We start from the raw sequence: 13295 nt of genomic DNA, 5'->3' as shown, positions 1-13295 counted from the left end.
ATTTAAAGATAACCAAAATGTTATGGAAAATGTCCAAATTATACCATCCCACAAGTGCAAGAGTCGGATAGTTTCTAGTAACTATTACTACACAAATCTGCTCGCTAACAATCCGGGGAAGAACTTAACACCCATTTTTGACAACGCGTGGTACTAATGACTGGCACAGCTACTGCTACTGCAGCAATGGGTAATGCGGACAGTGCCAAGGTCATTTTATCTGACTACCATGAAGTGGAAAGTAACCTGTCAACCTATTCCTGCCAACTGGTATTGCTGCACCAGCAAAACTACAGAAGATATTATAATAAAGACTAAACCAAGATGACATCTGCCATCGCGATGGATGGAGCTTGAACAATGAACAGTTGGTTCCTACTTCTTTACAGTCCAGAAAATTGACCGTGGAGAAGACTTAATCAAACGCACATTAGGAAAGTGGGAAGCACACCTCACCACTGCAGGAGCAGGTCTCCCTTGGGGAGCCCAGTCCACGTGCTGGGGGGCCATTCACTGGGGCTGCAGAGCAGCACTGGGACAGCTTCAGCCATGCCGGGGCTTTGTCCCATACTATATTCTGGTCCCCAAAATGGAAGCCCGGGTAGGTGTAGGGACACAAGTCCCACAGATGGCAGGATCCTGCCCAAGGTGTGGGCTTTGGTGCTGACATCCTGCCTACACAAGCATGGGGAGAGCCAAGCATCTAAAAGTAAGGTCCAGCCAGCACCCCGACCAGGTAAATAAATAACTCGTCCGTATAACAGGGAGTGTCAGGATATCTCAACCCTGCCTCACCTGGACTGAGGCACCTCCCAGCGAAGAGATGGCAGGTATCAATGGTGAATACCACCCCCAGGCCCCTCAGCCAGCAGGGCAGGACCCGGTCAGCCATTCCCTCGGACCTCAGCACACACATTAACCTTAAACTGCTTAAGGTGCTGCAGAAGCTGAACCACCAGGCTGCAATGGCCTTTGCGTGTGAGCCACTGAGCGACCCAGCCACAGATGGGGTAGCCCACTGCTATATAACATAACACTGCCCGCGCCGCTGCGTCGCTAACCTGTCTCACCTCCCCATCAGCAGAGGAGCAAACCCCTAACTTGCCTCTTAGGGAGTCTGAGAAAACAGATGAGTTATATTTTTTTCACAGCGTGAATTTTCAGACAGTGTAATCACCGACTCGTATGTTTTTATTAATTGCTAAAATAACTGTCTCCGAAAGCGCTCATCGGAGTTCTGCCTTTAGCAAGGCATTAGGGGGCTGTTCCAGAGGCTCGGAGAGCAATTACACTGGTAAATGCGTATTAACTGCCCTGACTATTATGTTGGGCACAATTTATGATCCTATTTGTAAGTGATCTGTGCCTTCAGAACAGACCGCAGATCAGTAGCAACAAAGAGAGATAACTCCAGTGCTGTGTCACACAAATGTGACCTTGACAGAAACAACAGAGTCTGCCTAAAAGCAGATGTGGGCCCGAAGCCAAAAAGACACTTAGGTGCTTAAGTGGGGCTTGGTAGAAGTAAGGCACTTAAGTCTACACCGCTGCATCTTAAATCCCCTTCCTCAGCTGCCGTCTAGCCCTGAAAGCAACTCAAACTCAAGCGTTCCCACTCCAACGCCCCGGACATCTCGTCTTGCACGCTGCCGCGGGGCACCACCGTCACGGCGGCACGGAGGAGATGGTCGCGTCGCACGCACCTCGCCCTGCCGCAGCCGTCTCCCCTCCTCTCTCTCACCCCGCTGCTTCTTGCTGGAAGAAGCCGCCCGCGCCAGCCGCAGGTACGCCCACCGCCCTTTGAAATCGGGCCAGGGAAGGAGGTGGCCACTGGCTCTTCTGCAGCAGCCCAGAGGTCACGGGACTCGCCCAGCTTGTCTTGCTGCGAGAGCACCGCTGCGTTGGAGGCGCTCCACTTTTAAGAAAAATCTTGGTATTCACTGGGCTAGAGAGAGGGAGACGCTGGGAGACTGGGATAGGGGTCTGCATCCCCCGGTGCAGAGGATGGAGGACTGCCCATCCTGAGAGCTCTGCCCATAACGCGGCTACTGCACAGCAAGACCCAGCACCAGCGGGTACGTTTCCAAAGGGTGAAACCATGCTCTTTACAAAGAGCTTAAACACCTGCTTTCAGGAGAGGGTTACAGGCTGGGAGTCCTGAAGAAAGGCAGACGCCTAAATCTTGACCTTCTCCATGGATTTTGGCATTACCCTTTCCTTCAGCACTCCTGTGTCGGCTAGGCCAGTGGTGCTTGCTCAGTGCCCTGGTGTTTGCAATTACCCCCTTGAGTTTCCTCATTTGCTGAATAACTTCAAGCAGCAGATGGGACCAGGCACCTAGGAACCGGGTAGGCACCTATTTTACATCTGAAGTTCACCCCAAGGGAAAGGGAACAACACAAGCAACTTACAAAAGGGTTTCAGGTAGATATTAGTACTTCTGCCAGCTCTCCTGCATTATTGGAGTCTCTATTATAGACTCATTATTGGAGTCTCTATTATAGACTCTACTGCCCAAATTTAATGAGATCTGGTTTACAGTAGTTTGTAATACATGTTACTTTTTCTTTCTCTGATTTAAAAAAATACTATAACCACCATATTTTGTTCTCCTGCACACTCCTATTCTCCAGAGTGTCCATCAGCTGTACAATTTCCTTTAAAGCCCCTCTCCAGTGTAACACTTCACCTCCTTGCTGTCTTTCCGTGTTTGCAGAGATCACTGAACTGTCTCGCTACAGGAGAATTGCACCAAAATAACCAGCAAAACCTGATGCCCACAATCCCTGATACAAAGTGCTGGACGGCTCTTGCAAAGTCTTATACTGTGAAATCAGACCACTAAATTCACAGTAGAAAGTTCAAAATATTTTAAAGTTAAAATATAACCAAGTGTTAAATACTCGCAGGAGCATACAAGCATACGTGGATATCCTGAAGCAGCTGTACGCAGAGGCAACTGAATGTGCCCTAGTGTTTCTCAATGTCACCGTGCCGCTCTCTTCCTCCTTTGCTAAAGAAAGGCAGCCATCATGATAGACAGTAAGAACTTCACTCTGAACGATAAATGATGATGCATGACCAGCAGAAGTGATCAAGGCGTGAAAAAATAATCATGAACGAAACAAATTACAGCTTAAATGAGACTGAAATGGGAGTACGGGGATAAGCCACTTTGCATATTTACATTCAGCTAGAAATGATTATGAACCCGGGGTTATTGTTCCATTTGAAATTAATTTTCTGCTTCTTAAACTGGAGCTTCCAGAAGGGAAGTTTCGGGGCCTCGGGCCTTTGTTTTAAATCAACTTGTTTTCCCAGTTACGTTTTCAGAGCGCGCATACAGGGCACGAAACTCGATGCAGAGCACCCAGCGCAAAGCCCGCCATGCAGCCATGCACCGCACAAGAGCTCGGTCACGCCAGACCGCCCGGCCAAGGTTTCGCAGCATGCAGCCGTGGGAGACGTCAAGCTCAAGGCAGGGTCGATGCACAAGATTTCTAACCTCCTTCTCTCTTTCTGATCTTCTAGGTTCCTTCCTAGCCTTTCTCTTCTGGTTTCTCTTATCTTTTTCGTCCTTGATTTCCTTCACGGGGACAACCTTCTCCTTGACTATTTCTGAGGTGTGTGCTGTATGGATACTCATTGACCATTCAGAGATGGCATTGGGATCCCAGTAAGAGTTTTCAGTATTGGCAGGGAGAAGGAAAGAGTTAGCTCCCGGGGTGGCGTACTCTACAGAGCTGGACTCCACCGGTTGAAATTCATAATAATCCCACTCCAGGCCACTGGAGGTCATTCTTCAACTAATTCTTACGGCTCTTACAGTGTTTTAAAGAATGTATCTGTAGAACATGAAGTGAGTGTTTTAATCTCTCCACAACATTCAGCAACTTTTAAGTTTCTGCTTATCATGTGGCAGATGAAAAGTTAGTCTTGCATTTGTTCATTAGCTAAAGAGAGTCAACTCCAAAAAAAAATTTGTTTAGGCTTCTCTTGTTATTTAGAAAAATAAAATATAGGTCATCCTTTTAGAACCCAGAGATTTTTTGTGTTATCACAACAATGCCACAGAAAAAAATTAACTAAGTAATTTACTTTTCAATTAAATATGATACTCCCCACTCTCACGAGCAATTTAATCTCTGAACCTAAATCTGTATTCCTGAAAAATAGCAATGAAATGTACAGATGTTAACTAACACTTGAAAGTAAAATGCCTTCACTGCCAAATAAGCACACAGTAAAAGTGACTGAAAGCATTATCAATAGATTGCAACTAAAAGAAAATATGAACATATTCTGTGTGGCATAAATAAAGTGTAAAAATTAATTAAACAAGGAGAAACCATAAATAGAGAACCTTCTTTGAAGACCTATGTAAAAGGAAAGCAGAAATATTTTAGTTAATACCTTTCACAAGCAAAGATCTTCACTTGGAGTTTTAGCCTTCCTCCTCCTCTGAGACAAATCCAAACACACCCTGTGAGACTCAGCAACTCCTGAGGCTCTCATCAACCCCAGCCAAATCACTAGCACTAAATGCAGAGCTAAAATCAAAATGCATTTTAAAGAAACAGTATCTCTGAATCAAGCACGCACCTATTCTGTTCAGATTAGTCACCACATTTAGAAGCGGTATCCAGTTGTCGTGAACAAAGCCCCTGAGAAGCTTGCAAGGCAGGTGAAATAGGTCTTCTATGAGCTGAACATTTCTACAGTGCAAGACTCTTCACTAAACTGAAACGATGCTAAACACTGATTTACTGTTTTTCCATTACAGCTATCATGTTTACATATAAACAGCCTGGATTTTATTCCTAAAGGATTAAAAAAAACCCAGACTTACTCAAAAAACAGTTTTCACAGAAACCCAATTTGACCAAATCAGTGGAAGCTCTTGCCTTCTTAGTGCAGCAACTTGCTTTTATCAGGAAAACTGACTGTACTTGTAAAGTACCTGCAATTTTGTCTTAAAGACCTGATGAATCATTTCTGCTGGGAGAAGTCAAAAAACACACTCAGGATACATCTGAATAAACTGATACTCCCATTACACTTGCAAATCTGCTCCACTTCACAGATGGGCATAGGGAAAGAATAAAGGGCACAGGAAGCAAAGTTTCTTCCTAGAAAAACAAGTTTCCCAGTAGAAAGCTGGCTGCATCAGTAGCCCAGTCCTAAGCTTGTCAGACAGACTGCTCACATCTCACAGGGAAGCAGCTACTCATGCAGAGAAGGAAACCAGTTTTCCAATTTCTATAGATATTTAAGACTCTCTAGATGCAAACAGATGCCTTAGGGGATTTTTCAAAAGGCACCTAGACATTTCCAGTATCCTTTTAACAGTCATACAGGTGCCTCTACTAATCACCTTTGGACCTCTAGGTCCTTTGAAGAATCTTCACCTTATTTATTACAGGGGGAACAAAAGCAACCCTTCCTCCCAAACTTGTTCCGGCATGCTATCAGAAGTTAGCAATGAATCTGAAGAAGTCATGGTTATTCAACTGCTGTTGCAAATTTCAACCTACACTTTTGTTCATCAGAGTGAGGTAACTCAAACTATGTTACTGGTCACTCCAATGTGCCTTAAAGCCTGGTCCAAGATTAGAACTATCCTTATGGAAAACCAAGAAATTCCAATAACTGACATATTTTATCGAACGAAAGCAAACTACCATTTGCTAAATCCAAAGCTGGTTTCATTGTGCTGATGCTTCACCACACGACAGCCTCACAGATGCGACCACCTCCACACCGAGTGCGGCTGCCAGCAGGACCATCTCCCTGCGACGCTGCACAGCGCTCCGGGCAGCTGCTCAATACTCTGTACGCTGCAGCATGTGTCTACACAAAAAGCATCTCCTGCTTCAGGCAACCATCACAACAGACTGTGTCCCCTACCAGACGTCCTCCAGTGGGCTCCCACAGAGTACAACGAACTCTTATTTCATTTCTACGCCAAGCGGCAGACAATGACTCTCACTGCTGCTCACACCCGCCTGCCACAACAGAGCTCTTATAAAGCTCTGCAGCTTGAGCAAGAGGACCAAGCTATTCGTTGAAAACCACCACATTTTACATTGTCTGCCATGCAGTTTAGCATCTCCTAATTAGAGGTTACAACTCCAAATTACAAAAATAGAGACAGATTTTGTTTTCATTTAATCCTACTTCAAAGAAGTGAAGGTCTACTGTTACTTGCAAATTACCTTTTGCCCTCCACCCCAAGCAAGAAGGTTGTATCTACTTACATCATCCTGAATATCCAGGTCACAACCTGCCTTCAACAAAACCTGGACAACGTGGAGATGACCCTTGTGGGCAGCAAGATGCAGGGGGGTCCGGCCATGCTATGAATGAGAAGAAAATAATAATACCTTAAGATGAATTTTTATGCATGGTAGTTGACCAGAATTTTGTCTGCTTTATCTCATTCTTCTGTTCATACCTCACTATCTGAAACCTGCAATAGCAGCAACTGACATATATGAGTGTACCAAAGGCTTTACGTTATTTTTGTGTATGCTGAAAACTCCTCCTCCCCCTCCTGCAACATTTCAGTTTATACTGATGATACTCTACAAAAGGGACATTATATTCACATAAGGATATCTCCTTGCAAATTCAGATCGGGCTTTATGTCCATGCCTAAAGACCTTTTTGTTTCTGTCCCTCTGGAGTGCAGAATTGTCAACTGCTTTCAACTTCACTGTACAACAAAGTTGCAATAGCAGGCTAATTCATGTATCATAATAGGTACTATCTTTGCCATAGAAATAAGAATTACTGGACTGTTGTGTATGATGGCCGCTCACCTTAAAAGGAATGGAAGACTTGTAGTCACTCCAAGTGACTTCACATGTACGACAACCAACCTCATTTTGCCAAAGATCTGTCAGGTTTTTTTAGACAATACTTATTTTTAAACATTACCAAGCTCTAACCTACATGAAAGTAAGAGTATAAAATAGTCATGAGAATTTCAATCTATAGTGTAATCAAGGACAGTTCCCTAATAAACAGAAGGACAGAAAAGCTTTAATTGGTGAGATGGATACTTGATGTATGGGTTTAGGAGAAGAAAAAAAAAAACAAAAAACAAAGATTGAAATTTGACAGTAAAATCAATTTAGAAAAAAAAGCATCTCCCCAGCAAATGGTTTCCAAAAATCTAAGTGAAATGACAAGAGGAAAACAATAGTTACTTGTAACTGAGCCCCACTTGATCATCCTTTGACAGAATTTAAAATAAAACATTTCAGGAAAAGGGGAATAGGTTGCTCCTCCTAAAAGGGGCATAAGAATCTATGTGAAAAGAGGCTCAAAGAGGGAAGAGTTTGTAAGAGGCAATGTGGACAACAGAGGAGAGCTACAACAAGCGATTCCCTAAACGTTTAACCTGTACAACCTGGAAAAAAAACCCAAAACCTCATAAGGGAGAATCAAGAATTAACTCTTGCTCTAGGAAGTGTGTGTGTGTATACACACACACACACACACACACATATATATATATATAAAATCCCAAAGCATCAACATGAAAAGCAAGTGAAACACCTTAAGAACTGTTAAATAGCAACACTAAAACTGTTCATTGCAAATTTTATTTCATCACAATTAAGAAAACAGAATTCCAGCCATTGCTAAAATCACCGAGCATCTTCACAAAGAATCCCGTTTTGTCCCCTAGGCATTTTATGAGATAAAGAAGAGTTACGTTATTCTTCACCTGTACCTATTATATATCTATTTCTTCATTACCACTGCTATTGTCTATTTTTCCATCCAGTCATTTACCCTGCAAAGGAAGATAAATATATCACCTACAGAAGGAGTGAACACCTCAAGAGCTGTCTGACTACTAATGGCCTGAAGTAAGCAGAAGGCAACCATCAGCTCTCTGAGGTTTTCAGCAACTTCTCCAGCTGGAAAGCTACTTCAGGTAAATAAAAAACCAAGCTCAAGACAGGATTGTTTTCACACAGCAGATCCCATACCCATGTAGGTGGTGAAGCCTCGGGAATTCAGCCTCTTCAGAGCAAAAAGGAAAACCAGTGTTGAAATCCACAGAACGGCTGGGGAAAAAATGTCTGTCTCATCACTGACTAGTTGTGCCATGCTTCAAAAACGTTAAACGTTGATTAACTGTCCTACATCATCGATCTGAAGGGCCAGATGTAAGGGCAAAGTCCTCACCCACTCTGACACGGGTCTCTCAAAACCCAAACATTGTCTCCCGTTAGTGGCAGCAGCTCGTTCCCATGTGGGAAACTTACATTCCTGCCCTGCTGAAGGCGTGGGAAGGGCTCGCTTTCGGCTGTCACCACTGCCCCGGGTGCCATCCAGCCTGCTTGCCTGGGTGCTTCTTGCTGGACCCGGCCGCAGGTCCCTAAACGCCTGCCCCTCCAGCGAAGGGCACCGAGCACGCTTCCTTCTCCATCAGCCTGGAGGAGAGCCAGGGCAGTGTTGCTGTTCCAGGTAACACAATAGCAGGAGGCATAAAAGTCTCCAGGCAACATGGGGAAAAGAAAAAAATAAAAAGAAAGGGGGGAAAAAAAAAAGGAAAAAAAAAAGCCAGATTGACAAATCATTCCCTGCTATGAACAATATGTTTGGATTATGAATATGTGCTCCAGCACGTTCAGGTTTATGGGTTCTGACTTTCTACATTACTTAATGGCAATCAGTAAATCAGCTAATCCAGGCATCTCACTTCCCAGCAGGTTACTAATGTATCATGAAAACAATTTATTGCAATCTGTGCACCGAGCAGAAAAAATTCCAAACAAACCCAACTTGAAGCCAGCTCATGTACTTTAAAAGGAAAACAGCATCAACTACATGAGCATATCCCAGCAGGGAAACTTTCTGATAAGATAACCATCTCTAACCACTGAAAAAATGCTGAGATGCAGCCAAAGGCACTGTGTTTTAAGTAAACTGCGAAAGCAGAGTATGAGTTTATTTCAATACGAGGGACATGTTTTCCTCACCCAACACACCTTCCTAGGCGATCACCACACAGAGCGTGCCTGGTGGCAGGGCACAAGCACAAGAAAAGGTTGCAAAACCGCAGGAGATCCAGATCACAGGACCTTCACCTGCCCATTCAGTGCCTTAAGGCACATTAAAATAAAGCTGCCCCAGGGAACAGGCTTAACTGGAGGAGGAGGCTGCCCTCGCCCCAGGGAGCACCAAGTTCTCCTGTCACCGGGACCAACCCGTCCCCTGTTCTCCACAGCTGGGCAGCCTCCCCGTGCTCCCGGCCAGCCACAGGAGATGGGTGCTGGAGGAGGAGAGGGCACTTGCTGGAAGAGGGCACCGTGGGGCCAGGGAGACCTGCGAGCAAGTGTTGCCTGGCTGTTCCTGTCATTCAGCAAATGGAGACTCACCGTAAAGTGTGCATTTCGCCTATCATCATCCCCAAGCGTTCAAAAACTTCAGCCAGGTCCCCAAAACTCAGGGTTTTGTTTAAAAAATAAAAAAAAAATTAAAAAAAAAAAGAGTTATTGAAACAGAAGACTAGAGAATTATTTTTACTCCAGAGGGTCTGTGTGTTTCAAGATTCTCTATCCAAAAGCATAGGTTGAGAGGCATCCCACCTATTGGAGACCCCTAGAGAGGGACTTTCAGAGACCAGAGCTACTGCATATATGCAGTCCTTGAGCTCTTCCCCCTATAATGGGATGCTATCAATGAAAACTATGACCCTACCTAGGATGGGAGCATGGGGAGGAGGATCAATTCCAGCACATTATACTGATTAGAGGCTCAGGCTTTTGGAAGAGCACCGATTATCTCAAGATTAATCATAACCCTGCAAGAACTGGCAATGCCAGATTTTCTTTTTCTTCCCAGTAATGCTGAAATGACAGTAGAGATGGGCAGCACAGCTGGACAGTGTTCCAGTGCGGGCAATGCAAACACTGGAAAACCACTTCCCACCCACCTCCCCGCACAGACACATACACACAGGTATGTATGTCCATATGCACACACACACCAATCCAGAACAAACTGTGAGGGAGAGACAAGGCGATTTGGGTGCCCCTCATGCTGTGATGACAAACTTGGAGCACAGCAAGCTTTGGAGAGGAACGTTCGATGGGTCCATGTCACAGCGGGAAGCCCCAGCAGCAACCGTCAGAGATGCTCTTGCCTTTTCGTCTGTAAGTCAAACTAACAGCCCACAAAGTTCTTCTCTCACAGCAATGCATCCTACTCAAAATATCTAGGGGCAAGAGAGATGAAGGCAGACAGACAAATTTCCCTTTGGGTGTCTCCTCCACAAAGACATTTTGCACTCACCACTGCAGCACCAAAGAGGGGGCTTAGCTGAATACACGCATTGGTCCTAGTGGGAAACATGTAAGAACAAGAGTGTGTCCTAGATGCTCATTGCAAGGAGAAAACACTAAACCCTGGGACTGCTTAACATGCAGATTACCGACTTAAAAGCTTGTGAGCATTTCCAAATATGAACTGTAATGGTTTGGGGGTTATTACAGAAATACAAATGAGAGACTGCTACAACTTGGGATTAATGAACCAATAAAGCAGTCATTCATACAAAAAAATATGCAATTTGGACTTCTATTCAAATGTAAATAATTGCTTCAGCAGGCAACAAATCATACAAATCCTCCAGTGTCACGGGCTGATTGACAAAATAAATGGGACCTATTGCACTAAGGCTGCAACTTCCAACAACCGTGACACGCTGCTATAGCTATGGGGCCTATCAGGTTGCAGCCACGCACAGTGAACAGCCACATGAATTTCAGCAGTAAAATGCAAGGGTAGGGGTTTTGTTTGTATTTAATCTGTATTCTAACTTCCACGCATTGACAGGCAGCTGTCGATACATACTGTTTAAAAGCAGAATTTTCTTAGAGCAGCTGCCAATGTATGCACCCTGCAACCAAATCCATATGGGGGGCCTTAGCACCATGATCCGCATGATCTTTCCCTGTGTTTATGTATTTGGAGATACTTTTATGCAAGTACATTCAGTTCTCCATCTCACCCTGCTCTTGTGCTGCACAGGGAATGTTATTTATTCATCCATTCTGCACTTACACAAAAACATGCCTATCCACGATTTATTAGAAAGCTTGAAAACAACACCCAAGTCTTGTCACATTGTTCACACTGATGATTTGTTAGACTGTTTTCCATGAGTAACCTGCTCACTCAAGTCAGCAGAAAGTTTCTGATTGACCTCCATAGGCATTCAGCAAGTCCCTAAATGTTTGCTAGTCCCCTTTTATTTTCATTTGTTGCTTAAAACAGATGCAAGTAGTTTTTCAAACTGAAGGAGCACAAAAGCATGAAAGCACCAAAATACATTTCTTTTTTTGTTTGTCTGTATGTACTTAAAAAGGAAGAAAATAAAAGATTGTTTTGAAGAACTCAACATGCTCTGAAGGTGAAATTCTGATGACAAAATTACAAGTACCCCAGCATTATAAAAGTGTTGCCATATGGAAGGTTCATAACATGACTAGTTCAAAAATTAAATCTAATAAACAAACAGAATTACTGAATCAAAACAGAAGCACCACCTTTTGCATTTCTATGGTTTTTTCCAAACGATCATCCTTTCTCTCCAGAATTCAATTTTATAGTTATGATCTTAATGCTATGCTCTGCAGAAAAGCTATATTCTGCTTCCCTTTGAAAAAATAGTCATAAAACCCACGGTGCTACACAAATTACATTAAAACTGCCTGTACTACCTTTATGACTTCCTCTGGCAATCTTTTTCACGATTAGCAGAGAAGCAGCACACTCCTCTGTGCGTGCTTGCTAATACAGTTTCTTCTGGTCCTACTAATTCTCACTATTGAATGCTACACCCCGTCCTGCAACACCCCAGCGAAACCCAATACCCAGTAACACTTTGTTTTGGTGAGCTGCAGTGCAGAGGTTCAGACCTGGAAACTTCATCTCCAGGCACGGAGCAAAGCCATGTTAAGGGCTGCCGTTCCCCCAGAAGTGCCTTGCTTCAGCCAGGCATCCTTAGGATACACCAGAAGTTGATGCCTGGGAGGTGAAATTCCACTTTCTCTCCATCCTCTGGGCACCGTTCTGGGGACAAGATCGAGAGAAGAGACGACCTCATCTGAGATGTCACTACCACTGCTCCTACTGTGCCACCCCTATTGGTCCTCAGCCCTCGCCCTAACCTATCTCAACTCACAAAATCAAAAGAAAAATAACCCAGGAAAAGGAAAACAACATCCTGGGAGGGCAGCAAGACAGAGCAGCTCAGCAAAAGTCCCAGCACTTTCATGCCGAAGATGCAGCTGTCAATAACTTTACTGAAAGAAAGCTCTACTACAAAAGGACTGAAAGAAGGGACCAGCTTTCTTGCTTGCAAGAAAAGACTTAATTATAGCAGGCTCAGCTCTTAATTTTCCAGCTTTTGCAGCATATTCACCAAAATACTCTATAAAAGGCACCTGCTTGTTGGATCAGCCAATTTGTATGATCAGTTGTTTGGGGTATTTTTGCTCCTTTCATAAAGAAAACAGCTATAAATTTCACACCTGTGAAGAACATCAGACAAAAAGGCATAAAAATGGAAATTATCTTTGTCCTACCAGGCAGAGCAGCAACAGAGCACCCTGGTTGAGAAGCTGCCCTTTGAGAAGAGCAGAGCCATGAAGTCTCTGCTGGGTGCCAGACCATCTCTCGGCCACGACCCCACGTGGTTGGTGGCAGAGATCCCAGAACCAGGACGAGCGCTCGATGCGTGTGCCACGCACTGCCACCAGCCCTCTCCCACTCTGGGCTCCCTGATGTCAGATTGTCAACAGCGGCGTGAGCTAGTGGCCATCAGCTCTTCTTTACATATTTTAAAAGGCCCCAAATCTGGAGTGAGCCTCCGTGTCCCTTGCTTGGAGCCAGGGGAGGCGCACACTTCCATATTGACTTCATCTGCACAGATGCCTTGGTAGTAACGCTGTCAAAACGAAACAAGTGCATCCCCGAGGAAACGCTGAAGTGAGCGCCTGGACACATGGATTCTCCATTGAATTTTGTTTCTTTCATATTCTTCTTCTTCTGAGATCATCTACTTAGAGGTGAAATACTATTTTGCAGCTGAATTGTTGTTTACTGAAGCAGCAATTAACCACATCATATGACCTTCCATATATATGATAAAAATAGAACTGGACGAGCTTGCCAGCTATCCAGCATTTAATAGTACTTGGTTTGTTACAGAAAATATCCTTCATTTTTCTTAAGCTATGCTCAATTAATCCTGTTTGAATGAAGAACTC

The 13295-nt window shown here is 44.2% G+C and overlaps 1 protein-coding gene across 1 annotated transcript in view; it reads right to left on the bottom strand.

Moving 5' to 3' along the window:
* Window positions 1–13295, bottom strand: part of ANKRD6 (ankyrin repeat domain 6) — a 109046-nt gene that overhangs the window by 20220 nt on the left and 75531 nt on the right. The window contains exon 5 of the mRNA XM_075046609.1: window positions 6258–6356. Within this exon, the coding sequence (XP_074902710.1) occupies window positions 6258–6356 (99 nt within the window). The remainder of the gene's footprint in view (window positions 1–6257; window positions 6357–13295) is intronic.

The sequence above is a fragment of the Buteo buteo genome, chromosome 15, assembly GCF_964188355.1.
Source record: "Buteo buteo chromosome 15, bButBut1.hap1.1, whole genome shotgun sequence".
NCBI lineage: Eukaryota > Metazoa > Chordata > Aves > Accipitriformes > Accipitridae > Buteo > Buteo buteo.
This window is presented reverse-complemented; position numbering and strand designations above follow the sequence as displayed.